General features: G+C 41.7%; 1 protein-coding gene across 2 annotated transcripts in view; it reads left to right on the plus strand.

Annotated features, from left to right (window-relative positions):
* The window catches only part of TBC1D22A (TBC1 domain family member 22A), a 123,323-nt gene that overhangs the window by 71,473 nt on the left and 27,514 nt on the right, over nucleotides 1–24,336 (plus strand). For both annotated transcript variants that reach the window (XM_083365105.1, XM_083365104.1), the window contains 3 exons: nucleotides 2,848–2,954; nucleotides 4,985–5,060; nucleotides 15,040–15,167. In XM_083365105.1, coding sequence (XP_083221231.1) covers nucleotides 2,848–2,954; nucleotides 4,985–5,060; nucleotides 15,040–15,167 — 311 coding nt within the window. The remainder of the gene's footprint in view (nucleotides 1–2,847; nucleotides 2,955–4,984; nucleotides 5,061–15,039; nucleotides 15,168–24,336) is intronic.

Raw genomic sequence — 24,336 nt, forward strand, 5'->3', positions numbered from 1 at the left:
TTTAAAGTAAAAGAATTTGATTGTAACAGTAGTATGAACACAACTTGTACAACAGAGTGCTTCAGTATATATTGTCAGACTGGGTAATAATTAACTGTTTCATTGGAATAAAGCCAAACCATTTTGAGAAATAACCAGTAAGAGTTATTTCAACCACAACAATCACAAAATCTTAGTTTTGTAGTATTTTAATTAAACCTTCAGTTTTATTACTTCTTGTAGAGCACATGGATTGCAATATTTTAACAGTTGAAGGTGATATAAAATGTAATTCTTGACTGATTTCTTTTCCCCACCGTACCTCCAAATTTTGTAAACATGTTTATAATCCTAGTAGCAGTATTAACAGTTACTTGTGGAATAATGAATTGTGGTGTAATTAGGTTATGCTAATGAAGAATGCTGTTGCATGCTATGAATTTTATTCTGAAAAATTAAAATACAAATTATGATTCCCTATTTGTGATAAATGAACTCTCTAAATTCACTTTCATTCATCCAGAAGTGTTGCTACTAGCAAGGCACCAATATGCTTAATGTTCCCAACTTCGTGGAAGTACCTCTTGCCAAAAGATGGTCAAGGGCATCTAGTAAATCACAGCCAGAAATAAAATTCCTCTTAAATAGCGTTGTTTCATACATTTCCACTTCTTAATATTTTTCGGTGGCTCAGGTATCTCTAAATGAAATAAATCATTATTTATTTTTTTTGTAATATTGGTTGTGAATTATTGAAAATGTTTTGTATCAGGTTCTTCATCTGAGGGGAATTGATTCAGAGTTGTATTTAACTATCTGAAGATATTTAAAACTTGAAATCTTAAGAATTTGGTAACAGTTGTGGTGAAAGGAGAGTCAAGAGGATTCTGAAGATGCACATGCTTTGTGAAATGGGACTCAGTATGGAAATTCCAGAATTAAAACATTATTTTTCTCTTCAAATGTCTATTTGTATTTATTCTGTTTCCTATATTGTTTCAGGTCAGTATATTGATATGTATGTGCAGTATAAGAAATTTCTAGTGTTTAGCTCCTATCTGGTAACTGGCAATTTTCAAAGCTAACCTCGTTCAACAGGAAAATATATTGTAAAGGGTAACCCAGTATTATCTTACAAACTTAAATATGTATTGTAAACCAGTAAGGAACCTTATGCTCAATGGTAGAAAAAGTCAAGTAATTTTTTGAAAAGATGCCCTTGAGGTCTAAACATTTTTGTTTTGCAGCCAATACTTATTTTGCTGCTCATCTGAAAACAGTTTTAAAGGGTCACCGAGTCATAGAGTCTGTGGATAAATCTGAAGCAGGATAAAGAGAAGGTTAACTTGTGTTAGCCTTGAATGCAGAAGGACTTGTTTGGCAAACATTTATATCTGAAAGATTAGGAGAAAAGCATTTTCTCTCTTTTTGGTGGTGAACCAAGAAATGCTGCACTATTTCAGGGCTTTTAAAAGTAAACCAAAATACCATTGCTGGACTTGCTCTTAACCATCCTTTATCATTTGCATACGGCACCTTAAAAACTGTAATTCCACTTTCATTGCATTGTGTTGCTGCTGCCTGTGGACCAGACATCTTTCCTTCCTCGGTGAATTACTGTTTGCTCCACAGAAGTTTTTCACAAGAATTGAGTCACGTGCTGTGCAAGAATAAACGAGAGCTAAGGAAAGTGCTTGCAGCAACCACAGCCCGTCGCATCAGCCTTTCACTTTTTTTTTTATGTCACAGTCATTTTTCTTTAGGCAACCCTTCTGGTATCTTTTTACATTCATACAGCGAGTGTGATGAGAACTGCTGCAGGAAACGGGAAAAAATGAGAGACGTTGCTTTGAGACATTGTAATTGGAGACTTTGGTGTAGTAGATATTGATGAAGATGCATGCTATCCCTCAACTTTTAGAGGGAGAGGAATGACATGCTGTTTACAGGTAGTCCTCGGCCTGCGACCACAATTGAACCCGGAATTTCTGTTGCTAAGTGAGCCACCTGTTAAGTGAATTTTGCCCCATTTTACGACTTCTCTTGCCACAGTTGTTAAGTGAACCCCTGTATTTGTTAAGTCAGTCATACGGTGTTTAAGTGACTCTTCCCCATTGGCTTTGCTTATCAGAAGACCACAAAAAGGTGACTACATGACCCCAGGACAGGTCATTGCAGCCGTCATAAATATGAGCCAGTTGCCGAACAATTAATCTCTTAAACCAGGGGTAGTCAACCTCGGCTCTTTTATGACTCATGGACTTCAACTCCCAGAATTCCTGAGTCAGCTGACTCAGGAATTCTGGGAGTTGAAGTCCATGAATCATAAAAGAGCCGAGGTTGCCTACCCCTGTCTTAAACCATCATGTACTTTGCTGCACCATGAAATTAACCAATTTATTTCTTTTATCACTCAGTGTGTTTTAAACTCTCCTTGGGGATGAACCACACTTTTAATTGGAGATGATGATGATACCTTTGGGATCTTGTAAATATAGGTGAATAATTATGGAACTCTTAGGGTCTCTTGCGGTCATGATGCAGGATGGAAAGGGAACCTGTGTTGGAAGGTTTTCATCTTTTCCAGATTTTGTGTTTGTATGCCAAAGTATTTACAATTTTTCACAATGGCTTGTGGGTATTTTTAATATCTAATAAACTGCATTCCCAAATATTTCTGTTGTTCAACCAGAGCTCGTGCCTTAGTCCAATTTCATGACTTAGACTGTTTAGTCCCTAGCAAAGACATTCAATTCAACCATCATAGTTAAATTTAATTAAGATTATATATATACATATATATTGTGTGTTAAATCTTGTGTTCGTCTCCCACATTTAATTGACATTCTTGCCTTCTCTTTATTTCAGAAGAAGATTTGGAAAAATTTGATGTTTCCAGTCTTTCTACTGAGGTACTGCAGAATATTGAAGCTGACAGCTTCTGGTGCATGAGCAAACTGCTTGATGGCATTCAGGTGAATTGATTTCTGTTTTCTAACCAGTGGGCATATTTCATTTGCACTTGGGTTTGGAAGCACTTTAAGAGATATTGAAAAGCAGAACATTTGATAAACAGGTTGCAGCAGTTGGTGTTCCTGCATGTATTGGTAAAGGGCCACCTGCCTGATTCTTGCTGGTAAAGATAATTTATCATGAACTGGGCCCTTACCATTTCTAAGGTGCATTAAAAAGATATTCCACCCCCCCAAAGAAATCAGTTCAGTGTTCCTTTCTATGACTGTTAAAACTTGTTAGTAGGCATGTTTAGATAGTAGAACGTATATGCTATCTTTCCAAAGAAGGATGCTCCTCTGAGTATTTTCTTTGAAAAAAAGAAGCCCCCCCTTTTAAAAAAAAGCCTAAATCAAATTGCAATGCCGGATAGTAGTTAAAATGCAAATAATTACAAAATGATAAATTAATACAAGTAATATGGACAGAAATAGGATTAATTAAATGATAGCTAAAAGCACAGATACAGAGGATTTAAATTAAAGGACTCAAGGTTGCTCTGAACCTTTTCTCGGTGTGTGAAATGTAATTGCAATGAATACATTTCAATCAAAGATGAGACCAATGGTCATTCTTCTCTGTAAATTCATACCTAATCCAATGAATTGATATCATAAGAAATCAGTAGAGTTAAGCACTTACATTTATGCTTCAGATTTGAGCAGTCAGATTTCTTTTTGGAATTGCTGCAAGTAGGAGGATGATATTTTAAATCATTCCATCGAGTAGCTGGCATCATGTAGTATGCATTGTGATGCCTGACTTTCAGTAGGCTTATATCATGAAGGCAGTCTTTGAATGGCCTAGTTTTTAAGCATCCTCGATCACAGCCATGAATATACATGGGCTGAAACCCTAACTTCCATGTAGGTGGATAGAAGTGCACAGAATAAGGCAAGCTGAGGAAAAAAACCCACTCCTTTAATATGATCCAGTGATCTTTCAAAATATTTTTTTTTATTGACAGATGCACTTTTCTCTGTTGTGACTACTGCTGTTTGGGAAAATGTTCTTTGCATTGTTTTTCACAATTCCTTTCTGTTGTTTCTTAATCATCATAAAACGTATCTATTTGTCAAGAGAATGATACATAAAGCATGTCACTTAGTTTCCAATAAGATGGGTTCTTAGGTTTGAAAAATGGTTAGTGGATGGAAAGCTTTAATATGGCTTGTGCATTCTTCTGTTTTAAAGTATTGAAAGGAAAATTTGCCTCATGTAGCTCTGTTTGAAAGCACAGAAATACAATTACCTCACCGCCTAGAATTTGAACTACCGTTTTCTTTATAGGGATTATTCCTCAAATGAGAACAAAGAAATATACTACTGTTTCAACTGGAATGAATTTTTTTAAAAGACATTTTAGCGTGTCATTTCTAGAATTCTCAGATGCTTTGTCAAAGAAATTGACTTCTTAGAATAGAGAATAATGGAGCATTTACAATGCATTTCCTTTTTAACAGGAACTGTGGTATGGTATAGATAACTATTTTCAAGATTTGGGAATATATTGTTGGCTTTACTATAAAGAAAGTTGACAATTTCTCATGTTTGCAGTATTGATGTCATGTCAGTCCTTTTTTACTGAAATAACGATTGACACCTTAATATTGAAGATAACACACCAATGAGTCTACACTCTCCCTAATTCTGCTCTCTGATGTATTTATTTCCTCAGGTTGTATAACTCCTAGCTTCTATTTTTCTGTTGTTGGTGATGCATCAGTTAGAGAAAAGGTATCTTACTTAAACAGGCTAGAATGTCCCATTTTTCAATGACAGATCTTAACAGAGCCAAGTAATTATAATTAATACAAATATTTCTCTTGGTAACTTTATTATTGTGTTGTTGGTCATTTATCAATGGTGAGACAAACTGATAGCTGATGAGATCTAGAAATGCATTATTCATTTAAATAGGTGAAGTTTTTGGAAGCATCTTTTTTGTATCTGTTGGTCAACAGGTAATTTTTAAAATGTTTTTGTCTCCTAGGATAACTATACCTTTGCTCAACCTGGTATTCAGAAGAAAGTGAAAATGCTGGAAGAGCTTGTTAGTCGGATTGATGGTAAGCCTTTTAACTCTGTTCACTAAGGGGAACTTGAATTGTGTCCTTTGGAGAGTGTTCAATTAAAAGCTTCAGCAGTACCATACTAATCAATTAATCTATTGTGGTGACCACAGGTTGTGACATCCTTATACAGGATAAAAAAAAGAAAAAAATAATTAGGAAAGAAGACTGAAAAATATATCAAAGAAAATGCATATGTAGGAGTTGAGTTAAACTGGAACCAATAGTAAAATTAAGAGCTTAAAGAATTATTTCTGAGTTTTAAAGAGAGCATGGCAAAGGGAGCAACCTGACTACTGTTTGAATTTCATCTGCAAGGAGGCAGTTCTTGTCATTTGGCATCTGATCCCTTAAGCTTGTTTATCATTAGTATTTGCCCTCTTATTTAATCATAGATAGGCTTCTAGAGCAGACATGTCAAACACAAGGCCCGGGGGGCGGATCCCGTTTCATGTGGCCCGCGAAGCCATCCTGGAAACAGTGAGGCAATGGCCCCCACTCCCTTGGCCCTGGCCCAGAGACCCTCCTTCTGCCAGAGACCCTCAGATCTGTCCCACTCCTGCCCAGGCCCCCATAGGCACCCTTGATACGAACGATGTAGAGTAGGCCATATGCACTCTAGCCACGCCCACCCAGTAGGCCACGCCCACCCTGGCCATACCCACCCGGCCCCCTGAGGGCAACCGCAATGCTGATGCGGCCCTCAATGAAATTGAGTTTGACACCCCTGTTCTAGAGGATGTAATGGTTGGTGCCATCCACTTGGCTAACACTGCAAGAGCAGAGGGATCCGCTACTGGATGTCTGCAAAACCTTTCTTTGTGGTTTGAGGTGGGCATGGTTTGAAATTGAGCAGATGTACATTTTCCTCCATAAAGTGTTAATGATATTGATCTGTTATTGAGAGAGGCTTTTGTTTCTTATAATGTGGTACCAAGATGAAACTTTTAACTAGCATCTGGTCTGAAAAATTTATCTGATCACTTTTAACTCTTCCAAGAATAAAGTTTCTCTAAAAGGAGCAGAGAATACAGTTGTAGATTGGGAGACAGGAATTGGGTCCATTGATTTCCATCCGTATAATGCAAAAGGCTGAGTTTAACTACAATGGGGTTGTAGCGTTTTGCCCCTACTGTAATGCAGCTTTTCATAAGTAAGGTGTTATCTTCAACCATTGTGGGGCACAGTGGCTTTTGCAAAATTACTGCAATGTGTCACCTAAAGAGAAGCTACCAGATGTTGAGCCATTATCTTTACATTTTATTAACGAATGTAATCGACATTTAATGTCAATCACTTTGCTGAAGACTAATGTCTGCTTACCAAAGGCAGCTAGCATTCACTGTGCATTAAGCTCAATAATTATAAGAGTTTGACAGGATTTTTTAAATATAGCTGTTCTTTGATATTATGTGTTGTTTGTGTATTGCTTAGTTACAAGGAACCTGTGAATATTTTTAATGGAATCCAATTAATTACCAGCTTTGTAAATAACATATTTAATACTAGAAATAAATTACATGGGATGGAAGGGTAGATTTAATGCTTTTACATGTTTAGCAGGGTTATTTTGAAACATATTCTGCCTTCATTCTTAAAAAAAAAATCCCCATCATGAAATGCTGACTGTCATATTGCTAAAGCACGGTTTAATTAAACAAAATTCAGGAGATAATGCTTACCGGTTCTGAACATATTCTCTTGGTAGTTTGCTAAATTAATGAGCAAAAAGATGCCAAGCAGAACTAAGCATATATTGTGACGCTGCCTGTCAATTATTGGTGTGTGCCAAAGAAATGCTATTTCTCAAATAGGCTAAGCTGGACGAGCTTCTTGAAACAATCACTTATATGGTTTAATGTGCAGTATTGTTGAGCCCCACAGGCCCGACATTCAGCGGGGAATGGTGCGCCAAGGCTGTGGGCCACTCCCCCACCCACTCGCCCTTCCCGAACTACTCACCGGAGGCCCGACAGCCCAGCACAGCCACCGCACATTCCCTGGGCCCACCGGCCGGCCTGCCTGCCTTGACCGACCACGCTGCTGCCGGCGGAGCTCCCGTCCGACGCCGGGCATGCGCAGGAAGGGCCGGTGAACGGAGCGGCCGACAGAAGGACTGGAGCGACTGGTGCGGCTGTATGCAGCACCAGAGTAATTGCCCGAGGCCGCTGGCAGGTGGCGGGGCCAGTGGACGCCGCCCTAGGAGCTCTTTCCACCGGCCGGCAGGTGGATGCCGCTTTGAGAGCCCCCACGCCAACGAATGATGGGGAAGGACATTTGGGCCAACCGAGTGCCTGGTGGACGGCAGGGACCATCCGGCTGGGTTGGTGTGGGATTAAGTGGGTGCGGTGTGGATGGGGGGGTCATGGGGGACACGGAGCCTGGTGGGGGAAGGGGGGCATTCAGGGGGGGAAGCAAAGTAAAGCGGACGTACCTGGGCGCCGAGGAGGAAGGCGTGTCAGGAGATGCCGGGCGCCAAGCCAAGGAAAGGCATGGGTGGGGAGGAATGGGAGATTTGTAGAGGGAGGTGGGCGGAAATTAGCCCCTGGGCGTGGTGCTATCGGGCGTGGTGGTTCTTGGGCGTGGTGATTGTTATGTTGGTGAGCTGTTATAAAAGCAGCGTTGGGAGCAGGGAGCCGCCAACGCTGACTTTTTTCCTGCTTCGGGTTGCTGTGAAGACGAATAAAAACACATTCAACCCTTTGTGGGTCGTCTCTCGTTCCTGCCAAGCTGTTGTTCCGCTCGCTTCAGGACGAGCATTGACAAGTATAAGCTTAATTCTACCAACATACTGTATACCTTGGCATTTTTTTCTGTTTGCGATGGGATTTGCTAAATAGTGATGCTTGATGCTGTATGATGTGCTTAAATTTTAACATACATTTTATCAATGTTTATCATTACATGAAGTTGTGCATTATAACTAGTTTTTAATAGGGTCAGATGGAAATTGTACATAAGCAGTCTACTAGTACAGACATGTCAAACTCTCAACGTCACGTGACGTTGCGCGACGTATCAGAACTTTTTTCCCATTGCTGCCAATGGGATGGCATAAAAACCAATTGGATTGATAAAGGGAAAATCTTATTACTTTCCTGTTCCTGTGCTGTTCCCTACGGAATTTCTGATCATTGGTAACTACCAAAGAAATTGTTAAATACAAGACCAGTTGAATTTAGCCTAAACATTTTTGCAGCATTTTCAGAACTGAGCATTAGCTAACCTTATAAAGTTACATATGGTCATTTTACATGAGATATATGGTGAAACTTATTTCATTCTTTCAGGAACACAAGTAATCAAACTTAAAATAGATGCTTCTGTTTCAGAAAAGTTTAGAGTTCTTTTTATGTAAAGGAAGCTTTTCTATACACCAGGTGGAAAAGTATAGGGCAAAAGCTGTTGCCCTATGCTACATTGGGGTTTGTAGTTATTTATGTTCCTGGGCACTAGAATAGAATATAAAATAAATAAAGCAATATAAAAATTTGTGAGAGAAGCATTTTGTAATGTTGCTGGAAGCATTTGAAGTTGGTTTTCCCACTTCAAATAATATGGTTAGTCCATTTCTTTACCATTTGATTATTCCTGGACCATTGGACAATCAGTTGATTGCAACAATGAGAGCTTCACTTTTACTTTTGGAGGCTCCAGGAGAGGCAGTTGTTTTGAACCAGACGCACAACAAACAAAGAAATTCTGTGGGAAGACTGCCTGCAACTCCTATAGAGTGCTTTATTTTTTATTTATTTTTATTTTAATTCCATTTATATCCCGCCCTTCTCCGAAGACTCAGGGCGGCTTACAAGCTTAGCAGTAGCCTTCATTCTATGTACCGTATATACTTGAGTATAAGCCGACTCGAGTATAAGCCGAGACCCCCAATTTCACCCCCAAAAACTGGAAAAAGTTATTGACTCGAGTATAAGCCGATCCGCCGTTCTGCAAGCCTCTGCCGCCAGCAGAGGCTCGATCCGCCATTTTGCAAGCCTGAATACACAGGAATACCCTGTGTGGCCGCGGCTCGTCGGCAGGTCTCCGTTCCTCCTGCCGACCTTTGGGGAGGTTTGGGCGCCTCCCCAAACCTCGGCAGGTCTCCGTTCCTCCTGCCGACCTTTGGGGAGGTTTGGGCGCCTCCCCAAACCTCCCCAAACCTCGGCAGGTCTCCGTTCCTCCGCGCAGACCTGCCGACCTTTGGGGAGGTTTGGGCGCCTCCCCAAACCTCGGCAGGTCTCCGTTCCTCCTGCCGACCTTTGGGGAGGTTTGGGCGCCTCCCCAAACCTCCCCAAACCTCGGCAGGTCTCCGTTCCTCCTGCCGACCTTTGGGGAGGTTTGGGCGCCTCCCCAAACCTCCCCAAACCTCTGCAGGTCTCCGTTCCTCCGCGCAGACCTGCCGACCTTTGGGGAGGTTTGGGCACCTCCCCAAACCTCGGCAGGTCTCCGTTCCTCCTGCCGACCTTTGGGGAGGTTTGGGCGCCTCCCCAAACCTCCCCAAACCTCGGCAGGTCTCCGTTCCTCCTGCCGACCTTTGGGGAGGTTTGGGCGCCTCCCCAAACCTCGGCAGGTCTCCGTTCCTCCGTGCAGACCTGCCGACGTTTGGGAAGGTTTGGGCGCCTCCCCAAACCTCCCCAGGTCTCCGTTCCTGTTTGGGGAGGTTTGGGCGCCTCCCCAAACCTCCCCAAACCTCGGCAGGTCTCCGTTCCTGTTTCGGGAGGTTTGGGCGCCTCCCCAAACCTCCCCAAACCTCGGCAGGTCTCCGTTCCTCCGCGCAGACCTGCCGACCTTTGGGGAGGTTTGGGCGCCTCCCCAAACGTCCCCAAACCTCGGCAGGTCTCCGTTCCTGTTTGGGGAGGTTTGGGCGCCTCCCCAAACCTCCCCAAACCTCGGCAGGTCTCCGTTCCTCCGCGCAGACCTGCCGACGTTTGGGGAGGTTTGGGCGCCTCCCCAAACGTCCCCAAACCTCGGCAGGTCTCCGTTCCTCCGCGCAGACCTGCCGACCTTTGGGGAGGTTTGGGCGCCTCCCCAAACGTCCCCAAACCTCGGCAGGTCTCCGTTCCTGTTTGGGGAGGTTTGGGCGCCTCCCCAAACGTCCCCAAACCTCGGCAGGTCTCCGTTCCTCCGCGCAGACCTGCCGACCTTTGGGGAGGTTTGGGCGCCTCCCCAAACGTCCCCAAACCTCGGCAGGTCTCCGTTCCTGTTTGGGGAGGTTTGGGCGCCTCCCCAAACCTCCCCAAACCTCGGCAGGTCTCCGTTCCTCCGCGCAGACCTGCCGACCTTTGGGGAGGTTTGGGCGCCTCCCCAAACGTCCCCAAACCTCGGCAGGTCTCCGTTCCTGTTTGGGGAGGTTTGGGCGCCTCCCCAAACCTCCCCAAACCTCGGCAGGTCTCCGTTCCTCCGCGCAGACCTGCCGACCTTTGGGGAGGTTTGGGCGCCTCCCCAAACGTCCCCAAACCTCGGCAGGTCTCCGTTCCTGTTTGGGGAGGTTTGGGCGCCTCCCCAAACCTCCCCAAACCTCGGCAGGTCTCCGTTCCTGTTTGGGGAGGTTTGGGCGCCTCCCCAAACCTCCCCAAACCTCGGCAGGTCTCCGTTCCTCGGCGCAGACCTGCCGACCTTTGGGGAGGTTTGGGCGCCTCCCCAAACGTCCCCAAACCTCGGCAGGTCTCCGTTCCTGTTTGGGGAGGTTTGGGCGCCTCCCCAAACGTCCCCAAACCTCGGCAGGTCTCCGTTCCTCCGCGCAGACCTGCCGACCTTTGGGGAGGTTTGGGCGCCTCCCCAAACGTCCCCAAACCTCGGCAGGTCTCCGTTCCTGTTTGGGGAGGTTTGGGCGCCTCCCCAAACCTCCCCAAACCTCGGCAGGTCTCCGTTCCTCCGCGCAGACCTACCGACCTTTGGGGAGGTTTGGGCGCCTCCCCAAACATCCCCAAACCTCGGCAGGTCTCCGTTCCTGTTTGGGGAGGTTTGGGTGCCTCCCCAAACCTCCCCAAACCTCGGCAGGTCTCCGTTCCTCCGCGCAGACCTGCCGACCTTTGGGGAGGTTTGGGCGCCTCCCCAAACGTCCCCAAACCTCGGCAGGTCTCCGTTCCTGTTTGGGGAGGTTTGGGCGCCTCCCCAAACGTCCCCAAACCTCGGCAGGTCTCCGTTCCTGTTTGGGGAGGTTTGGGCGCCTCCCCAAACCTCCCCAAACCTCGGCAGGTCTCCGTTCCTCCGCGCAGACCTGCCGACCTTTGGGGAGGTTTGGGCGCCTCCCCAAACGTCCCCAAACCTCGGCAGGTCTCCGTTCCTGTTTGGGGAGGTTTGGGCGCCTCCCCAAACGTCCCCAAACCTCGGCAGGTCTCCGTTCCTCCGCGCAGACCTGCCGACCTTTGGGGAGGTTTGGGCGCCTCCCCAAACGTCCCCAAACCTCGGCAGGTCTCCGTTCCTGTTTGGGGAGGTTTGGGCGCCTCCCCAAACGTCCCCAAACCTCGGCAGGTCTCCGTTCCTCCGCGCAGACCTGCCGACCTTTGGGGAGGTTTGGGCGCCTCCCCAAACGTCCCCAAACCTCGGCAGGTCTCCGTTCCTGTTTGGGGAGGTTTGGGCGCCTCCCCAAACCTCCCCAAACCTCGGCAGGTCTCCGTTCCTGTTTGGGGAGGTTTGGGCGCCTCCCCAAACCTCCCCAAACCTCCCCAAACCTCGGCAGGTCTCCGTTCCTCCGCGCAGACCTGCCGAGGTTTGGGGAGGTTTGGGGAGGCGCCCAAACCTCCCCAAAGGTCGGCAGGAAGAACGGAGACCTGCCGAGGTTTGGGGAGGTTTGGGGAGGCGCCCAAACCTCCCCAAACAGGAACGGAGACCTGCCGAGGTTTGGGGACGTTTGGGGAGGCGCCCAAACCTCCCCAAAGGTCGGCAGGTCTGCGCGGAGGAACGGAGACCTGCCGAGGTTTGGGGAGGCGCCCAAACCTCCCCAAACAGGAACGGAGACCTGCCGAGGTTTGGGGACGTTTGGGGAGGCGCCCAAACCTCCCCAAAGGTCGGCAGGTCTGCGCGGAGGAACGGAGACCTGCCGAGGTTTGGGGAGGCGCCCAAACCTCCCCAAACAGGAACGGAGACCTGCCGAGGTTTGGGGACGTTTGGGGAGGCGCCCAAACCTCCCCAAAGGTCGGCAGGTCTGCGCGGAGGAACGGAGACCTGCCGAGGTTTGGGGACGTTTGGGGAGGCGCCCAAACCTCCCCAAACGTCGGCAGGTCTGCGCGGAGGAACGGAGACCTGCCGAGGTTTGGGGAGGTTTGGGGAGGCGCCCAAACCTCCCCAAACAGGAACGGAGACCTGCCGAGGTTTGGGGACGTTTGGGGAGGCGCCCAAACCTCCCCAAAGGTCGGCAGGTCTGCGCGGAGGAACGGAGACCTGCCGAGGTTTGGGGAGGTTTGGGGAGGCGCCCAAACCTCCCCAAACAGGAACGGAGACCTGCCGAGGTTTGGGGAGGTTTGGGGAGGCGCCCAAACCTCCCCAAACAGGAACGGAGACCTGGGGAGGTTTGGGGAGGCGCCCAAACCTTCCCAAACGTCGGCAGGTCTGCGCGGAGGAACGGAGACCTGCCGAGGTTTGGGGAGGCGCCCAAACCTCCCCAAAGGTCGGCAGGAGGAACGGAGACCTGCCGAGGTTTGGGGAGGTTTGGGGAGGCGCCCAAACCTCCCCAAAGGTCGGCAGGAGGAACGGAGACCTGCCGAGGTTTGGGGAGGTTTGGGGAGGCGCCCAAACCTCCCCAAACGTCGGCAGGTCTGCGCGGAGGAACGGAGACCTGCCGAGGTTTGGGGAGGCGCCCAAACCTCCCCAAACGTCGGCAAGTCTCCGTTCCTCCGCGCCCTGCCTGCCTGCTTCTTTCCGCTGCGGAAAGAAGCAGGCAGGCAAGGCGCGGAGTTTGGGGAGGTGCGCGCGCACCTCCCCAAACCTCCCCAAACTTCGGCAGGTCTCGGACGGCGGTGGCTTGGGAGAGGTGCGGGCGATCCCGGAAGCACCAAAGCCTCGGCCGCGCACAAGTCCTCGGTAAGTTTTTTTTGTTGACTGGAGTATAAGCCGAAGTGGAATTTTTCAGCCCAAAAAGTGGGCTGAAAAATTCGGCTTATACTCAAGTATATACGGTATATGCCTGCTTATTAGGGCTTTCACACACACACACCCCAAGCGGCATTATTACAAAGTCAGCTTAATTGCCCCCAACAATCTGGGTCCTCATTTTACCTACCTCAGAAGGATGGAAGGCTGAGTCAACCTTGAGCCTGGTGGGATGCGAACCTGCACTAATTGCAGGCAGCTGGTGTTACTTAAGGAGGCATTAGCCCACTGCTCCAGCAAGGCTTATACTTATATCAGAAGTATTTTGATCTGGTGAATATGTTCTTACTAAGATACCATTTTAACTAAACATTGTGTTTTTTCTCACGTAGTCTGTTTAAGGATAAATTATGGAACCATTATTTTAAATTGTTTGTAAAAGACATCATGCACTTGTATAAACATGTTACCTCTTAAACCCAAACACAGTAAATCAATGATATAAATTGTGGGTTTCTAACCATTCTTTAAAAAACTGGATGCCCTACTTCAAATATTTTCAGTTATATAAGATGTAAAAGTGCTGAAAAGACTGTTAAAATAAAATCACTTATGTTTCTTCATTTTGAAACAAGTGCTATTATTTCTTGAAGATTTAGCATAATTTTATTGTTGCAAACTGCTGCATAAGTATCTTTGGAAAAATTCTAAGTCTGAAAGATGGCAATAATTACATCTGCCAAGTCATTTATTACATCTGCATGCTTACTTTCAATGAAATGGAAAAGTTAAATTTAGAATTATTGCCAACCAAATTACCTTTATCAGTGAAATAACATCTGCTCACAATTACTTACAAAAAAAGAGGAATGAATCTTTTCAGCCTGAGCGTTTTCTTTTGTCTGTTTGTATATTATCAAATAAACGACGCTTAAAAGCTTTGCATTTAGTTGTGCATTTTTTTAATATGTTAAAAAATAATTTTTAAAAGCCCATGGTAAATTCAATATTTTTCTGTTTTGTTTTGCTTTGTTTTAAAAAAAGTTTGAAACATTTAAATTGCCTTGGTTTGCAGGTTTCATTAGCCGCATGATATTCTGATAATTGTTATATAAATCAGTGCAAGTTGCTGCCTATTTGTTTTAATCATGAGTAAAGCTTTAATTAACATAATATTTAAATTAAAAGTAACCTGTGAGCACAGAGGAGAAAAGTAGCTGAGCTCCTGGTTGGACCTCTTGCATTTGAACTGTCTAGCAATGAAACAGCTTGCCTCCTGGAGTTGTGTGTGGTCTGTTACTGGAGACATTAAAATAAAGGCTGAGAGTGGTGTAGTGATTAATGTTCTGGAGAATGTGAGGTTTAAGTCTCCCTTCAGCATGAAAACCAGCTGACTTGGACCACTTTTTATCTCTCATGCCAACCTACTCACAGGTTTGTTATGCGGAAAACAGGATGCAGGAGTATTAAGTGTGTTAGCTGCCTTGAGTTGACTGTCTAAATAAACATGGGGTAAAATTGAATAATAATAAAAAGACTGCACAGCTATTTTGAAAATTTATATTTCCTACATAATCGTGATATGTTGCTCAATAGATGGGAGACATATAAATTTAATAAGACATGTGTAATTTTTTATCAATGCATGTATTAATTATAGTTTAGTAATACATTAATGTTGCATTAGTCCACACTTGTTTATTACTGGAACAGAGCCATAAAATCCTAGGTGCTGCTTACATTCCAGAATTAGAGGGATGGAGGATTTTCTGAACTGTATTTGGGGTATATATATATATATATATATATATATGATATACCATATATATGATACATACATACATACATACATACATACATACATACGGGGAACATATATGATATTACACTGCTTTGTGTGGATTATGTAAATATCAGTAGTTTATTTCTGTTCTTTTTTTTCTTTCAGAGCAAGTACATAAACACATAGATCAACATGAAGTAAAATATCTTCAGTTTGCTTTCCGTTGGATGAATAACTTACTGATGAGAGAGGTGCCCCTGCGATGTACCATAAGGCTTTGGGATACATACCAGGTGATCCACTGCCTTGATCACACATTTAAATATCCCATGCTGTTTTGAAAGATGATTCCTCCTTCTTCCTGTACTTATTTTAACCTGATTTGTACTGACATTTTGGGTGCTTGAAAAGTTTCCTTTGTAGGGGTTTTAATTTTGACATCAAAATTGGCCAGCAGAGAGTTGCCTGCAATTGTCTGTGTTCGATAGGATAATATCTTCTGAAATTGTATTTATGATATTGTGGCTAAATGCTTGGACATATCAGCCTCATATGTTGTAACTACCGGAAAATATTGTAGATTCCAAGGGAAAAATAGAGAAGAATAAGGTTTAGGTCTTGACCTGTAATTTTCAGCTCTTATCTTTAGTGAAGGCTTAAAAATGTGGTTTTACAAGTGGTCAATGATACGATTTTTAGACCAGTCTCTTCCATGCCCCATCATTAGAACCTAGCTGATAACTCATTCAAGAAAAGAGATACTAGTTTTGCTCAGGTTCCTTGTGTATATTAATGGCACCAATAGTTAATATCTCATTTCTAAAACTGATATATGTGGATATTATTCCTGGACACTTTCTTGTTATTCTACAGATTTTTCTATTTTATTGGTGGAAAGATTAGGTACACGTGCCTCAGTATATCCTAAAGTATAGCTTGATTGGTCATGTGCCATTGTCAGTGTTGATTCTTAGAATCCACTTAGATTTCCCCCATAACAATCTTCCCATAAATTAAAAAAACTTGTTATAAAGTTAACATTCCCTAGCTGGATATAGGAAATCTATAGATTCAAAAGAATGCCTACATAAATTTCTATACATCTGATTTTTTTTTTCTTTAACTAAAGCTTTTAGCAAATTTTCCAGTTTCCTTGAATACAAAAGCACTAAAGAGCCATATAAAATTAATAAAAAACCATGAAGACATGTGCATAGATAATAATAGTAGCAGCATGAAAGCTTAATGGGAGAGAACCTAATTTTATAGTTCATGCCCTCTGAAATAAATGTCATTAACTTGCCATCTGAAAGTTATCAGTGAGGAATCTTTGCAGATTTATTCTCAGTTTCAGAAGTGGGAATACTATTTTACCACTTTTTTTTTACTACGTCCAGCTGGTAGATACATTTAAAAAAACATGAAAATGCAACTTAATGTATTTAAGTATGCTGTTGTTGTTTTTTTTAAAAAAATCAAAACCCTCAAATGAAATAATAGTATTTTTAGTATCTAAAAGGCACTAATCGTTTTGAAAGTGGAAAAATAAATGGCTATTTACTTTAGTCAGAAATATTCACCAGAATAAGTGAATATTTACCAGAACCAGTGACCAGTAAAAAGTAGAGTGACACAGCAAACCCCACAGTAGTCCACAACCATGTCAAGCCTTGTCTTTTTAAAAACTACATCTCTCAATCCGTTTGACCAGCTGACCTAAAAATAATCTTTTTAGAACACAGAACATAGAATAATAAGAGTTGGAAGGGACCTTGGAGGTCTTCTAGTCCAACCCACTGCTTGAGCAGGAGACTCTACACCATTTCAGGCTGTCCAGTCTCTTCTTAAAAGCTTCTAGTGATGGAGCACCCACAACTTCTGAAGGCAAGCTGTTCCATTGGTTGGTTGTTCTCATTATTAGGAATTTTTCCCTTAGTTCTAGGTTGCTTCTCTCGGTTAGTTTCCATCCATTGTTTCTTGTCTTGCCTTTTGGTGGTTTGGAAAATAGTTTGATCCTCTCATCTTTGTAGAAGCTCCTCATCTTTGTAGAAGCCCCTCATCTTTGTAGGAACCCCTCAAATATTTTTAGACAGAAGCATAATACAACTCATTTCTATAAAGAATAAATTTTTATGTGTTTGACATACGTTGCACTTCTTTTCAATAGTAAAAAAACCCAAGAGAATAAGAACATTTTTTTCCCCAAACCTTTCAGCCTCTGACCACTTTTGGGACAGGAATTTTGGTAATACAGTCATTAAGTGAGTCATTATGTGACTGATTTTATGACCATTTTTCCTGTGGACATTAAGGGAATCATGTTGTTCCGTTAAACAAAACATTGACCAGTAAGTGAAGTCAACTTCCTCAATTGATGTTCCTTATCAAAAACTGGTTGGGAAAGTTGCAAATTGTAATCATGAGACTACAGGATGCTACAATTGGTCATCAATGTGAGCCAGTTGTCAAGTGCCTGACAACTGTCAGGTGACCATGGAGTGATGCAAGAGTTGTAAATTAAGGACAAATCATAAATCACTGTTCTGATGGCATCATAACTTTAAACCATCATTAAACTGTCGTAAGATGAGGACTATCTGTAATATGACTTTTGGGATTTATCTGAATTACTATTCCGGGCTGTTAACAGTTTTATTTGTAACTGATTAAATATCTATTTTCTCTAGTTTAAGTTTCAAATGGGCATAGGCTTAATTTTGTATGTTAGAGATGTAGTAACTATGGATAAATGTAATATGAGAATAAATACAATTTTCCAGTTAAGTCAACTGCAAGTCTGATTTAAAGGTGCAAAATAATTGAAAGGTGAGCACTGGAATAAAAATCGTTCTCTTAAATTGCCAATTAAAAACATTCAGCAGCTAAAGAGATAGAAAATGTAGAATAGACTTTGGAACACAGTTTTATGTAATTATGTAGCTATGCCCTTTTTGGCTCCTGAAAAACCATAGCACTTTAGCCAGCAGCCGGGGGAAAAAATGCCAGTAGAAATATTCTTTATTTTTGCTATTCTGCAATGAAAATGTATACATAAACTTGGGAAAAATGTGCATTGGTATGAATTTTTTTATCCATTTTCTACTTTCCCCTAGCATTCTGAAAATTGTTACAATCTTTGTGGTCACAGTTTTGACATGGCTCATAATTATTCATACCCTGCAGTGTTTTCTCCTTACCAGGCCAATCTGTGCTATTGCCCAAAACAATGAAACACGAGGTCCGTAGCAATCATATGGAAGAAGTCAACATTCAATTCTTGACTTCTGGGTTGCTGTCTGAATCTCCTTTCTTTGAGGGATTCAACCACATTTTCTGTCTCCCACAATGAATGTTCTGTTGCAGTCTGTTCCATTGTCAACACTGAGGAAATTGCCCATTGAGAATTCAAAGCTTTCAAAGAGCCTTCCCTGTTTGACTTCAACCAGGGCAAAAAAAGAAAGAATGGAATAAAGAAGCTCTCTAATTCCAGCTCCAACTCTCTCAGGTTCCTTTGTACTTTACAAGCATCTCCAACCCCATGATCAATAGCTCCATTGTTGAGGAACTATACTGTCCAGTCTTTATTGGCTCTTTTTGAGGTTTATGAAGAGACTACGCCTATATTCTTTAATTACTGAGCTATATGGGGTGGGCGTGGTGTCAGGGGAATTCAATGTTCCTTTACGACCACTGTGTCCATCTTAAGGATTTGAAGTAACCAGCTCTTGACTAAACGTAGCCTATAATAAAAAAAAGTGTTGTAAACTTAAAATATATTACAAAATGAATGTTATGTTAATGTAACATACTAATGATACTAAACATTGAGGAAATGCCATCTTTTTATTCTGTTTTTGCTTAACAATTTGCCATTTTTTTTTTTTTGGAGCAAGCCTTTTAGCAGGAAATGAGTGAACCTCGTTTATTTTAGACCTGCATTTATTTAATCATTGGTATAACAAGCTTGTGGCTTATATAGTTCATCCTCACTTTTTACGTATTCTTATAATTTTCATTATATTGTTCAAAATTTCATTCCCTCTTGGCTGGCTGAGTTTTCTCCCTAGATGGCTCACGACAGTTCAATTTAAAGGAGTGAAAAGTATTTCTATCTGTATACTGAACTCTTCACTATCCTGACTAATAAACAAATCAGACAATTTTACAATGCAGATTCATATTTGCTGTGATATCTGAGCTGTATTTAATACTAAAGCATTTTTTTATATTTAGGAAAGAATTAGTTTGAATAAAATCAAATTTACTAAGAAAAAAAATAGTTTGATTATAGATAAAATACCTTTCATCATACATTGAAAAACTAAGTATAGGATGGGGAAACTCAGATAATCTCATTTTACTGTCACGGTTGACTGTGCAGGCCCTATAATGGGAGAGCCTTTAAGCATCCAACCAAAACTTGAAACAGCTGTGGCTTCTTCTTGCTTTCAAGCCATATATCCAGAGGGGCAATTCACAAACAAAGCACTCCTCAGACTATTGGCACTGCTCTGGTATCAGATGATTTGTTTTATACACTGTGGACACAGTTATTAGGCAAGTTGCATTTTAATTTTCTTATTGAACAACTACAGTGGTCTTGATCAATCCAAAATGCTAATAAACCTCAAGCCAAAATATTTAAGAAAGTAAAAGTGAGGTTTTGGCTTTCTTAGGAGAATATGTGTGGACAATTATTGGGCAACTATTAGTGTGCAGAATTATCATGCAACTAAATGAAAAATGAAAATTTGCCTACCTCACTCGTTTATTTGCAGGTGTTAAAGTGAGAATAATAAACAACTCAAAATGTGCAAATAAACATTTCTGACATTTCAAAATAAAAAATCAGTGATTGATATAGCCATCCTTCTTTTCAGTAATAGTCATAGGCCTTCCATTCATGGAGTCTGTCGATTTCTTGATCTGTTGAAGATCAGCATTTTGGGCAGCAGCAACCACAGCCTCCCAGACACTGTTCAGAGAGGTGTACGGCTTTCCTTCACCGTAAACCACCTGTTTAAGAAGGGACCGCAAGTTCTCAATAGGGTTTAGATCAGGTAAGGAAAGGAGGCATGTCATTTTTTTTCATCTAAGGCCTTTACTGGCTAGCCACACAATGGAGTTCTTCGATGCATTGTCCTGCATAAAATTCATGGTCTTCTTGAAAGATTCAGACTTTTTCCTGTACCATTGCTTGAAGACAGTGTCTTCTAAAAGCTGGCAGTAGGTTTGGGAGTTGATTTTGAGTCCATCTTCAACCTGAATAGGTCCAACTAGCTCATCTTTAATAATACCAGCCCATACCAGTACCCCACCTCAACCCTGATGGCATCTGAGTCAAAGTGGAGCTCTGTGGCCATTACTGATCCATGGGCCGATCCAGCTGGTCCTTCAAGAGTTACTCTCATCTCATCAGTCCATAAAAAGTAAAGGTAAAGGATCCCCCGCACATGCGTGCTAGTCGTTTCCGACTCTAGGGGCCAGTGCTCATCTCCGTTTCAAAGCCGAAGAGCCAGCGCTTGTACAAGGACATCTCCGTGGTCATGTGGCCGGCATGACTAGACGCCAAAGGCGCACGGAACGCTGTTACCTTCCCACCGTAGTGGTCCCTATTTTTCTACTTGCATTTTTACGTGCTTTCGAACTGCTAGGTTGGCAGAAGCTGGGACGAGTAACAGGCGCTCACTCTGTTACACGGCACTTGGGATTCGACCCGCCAAACTGCCGACCATCTGGTCGACAAGCTCAGTGTCCTAACCCACTGAGCCACCGCGTCCCTTCCCTCAGTCCATAAAACCTTTGAAAAATCTGTCTTCAGATATTTCTTGGCCCAATCTTGCCATTTCAACATGTGTCCTGTTCAGTGGTGGTTGGGTTTCAGCCTTCCTCTCCTTGGCCATGTCTCTGAGCACTGAACACTTTGTATTTCTGGGCACTCCAGGTAGGTTGCAGTTCTTGAATATGACAGCACTGGAGGATAATGGTTTCCTGGTAGCTTCACGTTTGATTCTTCTCCAAATCTTTGGCAGTTAATGTGCGTCTTTTTTTCTCAACACATTTCTTTTTTTTCTTTTTAATATATTTTATTGAGGTTTTTTTTTAACATGTAACCTTAATATTTGGTAAACAGCGTATTGTCTGGGTTTACATTTAAAAACAATCCATAAAAAATAATTTCTATAATTCCATAATCCACATAGTAGCTTTCTTTGATTTTCTCTTCTTCCAGTAATATTCTCTTTAACCAACCTTAAATTAGTACATTACTTACTATAGATTAAACAACATCAACTTGTATATTCCAATCATGCATGTTTTGAAGAAAATGTGTAAGTTGCATTTGTCTTGATTTTTTCCCTTAGAAGAAATTAAGGAGACAAAACAATGAATACTGTATATAAAATCTGTTTTGAATATTTTCTTAATATATTTTACAATTTGCAGGCTGCCTAGTTCCTATATTTCCACTGTCTCTGTGGTAGATCTAATACCATTTTTGGAAAGTTATTCTTTGCTGTATTAGCCTGGTCAATAATATTTTATTTAGTAATATAATGGTGATATAACTTTTAGTAATATATTTAAATGTAAATATATGTAAATGTATATAAATAAATTTATTCACTTAACATTTCTATATCACATCTCTTGTCAAAAGAATTTTGAAGAAGTGCACATTTCTTTTTGGTAAAACTTTACAGCAAAATATACCGGTAGGTTGATGTATTTATTTGGATATTATTGTGGATATACTTTAAAAGATCAGTAAAATCATATTTACTAAAAGGCTTTGAACAAATTCTCAAATACTTTACTTACATCAGGATTTGGTTGAAGTGTGACTCTTAAGGAACCATCTAAAATTCAGGATTGGCATGTCCCAAATAAGGAGATAACCCGAGACAATATGTGAATATAGATTAAACAACATCAACTTGTATATTGTATTTCTGTATGTCCTGCATGACCCCAATACATGTGCATGGGAAGAATAGCTGAGGAATTTTTCTACATTTTAATATTCCAAATTAAATTGATGGTGAATTCAAAGATATAAAGTTTATTCTAAATATAAACTAGGTTTTTCTCGTTTTTCTCGCCATACACATGTATACATAACTTGAACTAGACTGTTGTTTCTCTGTGTCATATAATATATGTGGGTATATGCATAATTCTGTATTTTTGTCATATTTATGTAGTGTATATCGGAGGTGGTGACCCTTTGAGAGCTGAATGCAATGAAATTTCATTTTAATGAATGTTGATTAGTGTACATTCAAAGTAACAATAAAAGTTATTATTCTATTGTAGAACAGGGGTAGGCAAACTTGGCTCTTTGCCTATCCCTGTCCTAGAACAATCATATAATGTAGTACTGTAGGATAAGAAGCAAGCTCCATTGCATTCATTGCAATTTAATTCCAAATAAGTGTGTATAGACCTATTTTTTATCCACATGCATTGGATAAGTATGCAGCCAGCCTGTAAAGAAATTCTAGATGATCTTAGAGAAGGCATGAAAGGGTAATTAAGGAGGGACCTGAAGAAGTGATTAAAACAGTTTGTTTAGTGACTGTTCAAATTTGCAATGGCACCGAAAAATGTTACTTATGACTGTTTTTCACAGTTACGACCTTTGTAGCATCCCCATGATCATGTGCTCAAAATTCAGACCCTTGGCAACTGGTTCATACTTGTGACCATTGCTGTGTCCCAAGGTCATGTCCCCTTTTGCGACCTTCTGACAAGCAAAGTCAATGGGGAAGCCAGATTCACTTAACAACCGGGTTATTAACTTATCAAATGCAGTGATTTACTTAACTGTGGCAAGAAAGGTCGTAAAATGGGGCAAAACTCACTTAACAAATGTGTCACTTCACAACAGAAAATTTGGGCTCAATTGTGATTGTAAGTTGTACACAGTCCAATGATTGAAGCAATTATGAGAAAGAAACTCAAAATAACCTTGCCTTGCTTTTGTTGGAATAAGATGGGACAAGATTGAACGGTCTTTCATATTTCTGTTGTGATTTTATTTAATTTATTTATTTAATTTAATTTGTATACCGCCCTTCTCCCGAAGGACTCAGGGCGGTGAACAGGGCCATAAATACCAAAATAACCAAAATACAAAATTAAAAACAAATTAAACCTTAGTGCCCAAATGTAAAAATAAATTATATTAAAACAATAATTAAAACCCAAACCCATCAGACCAGGCCGACTTGTTCAAACAAATAGGTTTTTAGATCACGTCAGAAGAAGCGAAGGTTGGGAGCCATCCGGAGCTCAACCGGTAAACGGTTCCAAAGGTCAGGCGCACCCACATATTGTACATCAGTAAAGTAGCATCCCTAGAATTCCCTTGGGTGCCTATTTTTTGATCTGGCCTACTTTGAAGGCCTGACAGAACTGTAGATCCATGTTATCAAATAGGGTAATGCAAGAATTGCCCAATCTACTGTGTAGCCTAATCTAACATCCCATCACACAACATGGAGGAAAACCCCCCCCCCTTAAAAATCTGGCTCTTCAGCTCTTCCAGTAGTGCACTCATTGCCATTGTAATCGAGAGCATGATATATTACTGAGGTAAATTGTGCTTTTTGACAGAGTAAAAAGCCAAGTCAGTCAAAAATAACTGAAATGCCCCAAATGTGCCACATTCAGGCTTCCCGTTAAGTTGAAGTACATTCCTGATTGGCAACCATGTCATTTCAAAGACTTTCACAGAGATCATACTTTTAGATTAAAGTCGCTTACATTCCTTCCTTGAAAATTTGATTCTAAGTTTTTTTTTTAAATGCAAGAATATTCTGTCTTATGGTATTAGAAAAATTCCACTGAAAAGAATTTATATAAAAACTTATATCCATGCATACTGTAGCTTTTGCAAGAGCTATGTTTACTAAGGATGATAGTGATGTTTTCTTTAGAAAAATAATTCAGGTACCTATTAAAAAAACAAAACGTTAGTTTTGAAGTTCATTATCCCATAAAATCTGTGTTTGTCTATTTAAAGGATATCTACTCTTCACCTGAAAAAGCTTAAACATAAAAACAAACAAACAGAAAAGGCAAAAAAGGGAAGAACAAAGAAACCTGAGTATTAATTTTTAAAGTGGTGCTAGGTAACTGAGACAACAATTGAAAGTAAGGATTATCCTGCTGGAGTTCATCTCTCAGCAGAGTCTCTGGAATCTGCAATCAGTTATGAAATTGTGGTTTTAGGGTAAGGAATTATGCCACAGCGTGGAATGCTGATTGTGTTCTTGTTTTAAAAAATCTACTTGGAGTCGTTTGACCTTTAGTTCAAAAGGCATAACGATGCCACACTTAGTTTTATTTCATCTACGGATGCTTCTGTCAGTCTTTTGCACAGTAACAAATGATGACAAAAGTGATCTGTGTTTAATCTCACGGATGTATTGTTCTGTTACGTTGTTCTTTTTCTCC

Source organism: Vipera ursinii (genome assembly GCF_947247035.1).
Source record: "Vipera ursinii genome assembly, chromosome: 6".
Taxonomy (NCBI): domain Eukaryota; kingdom Metazoa; phylum Chordata; class Lepidosauria; order Squamata; family Viperidae; genus Vipera; species Vipera ursinii.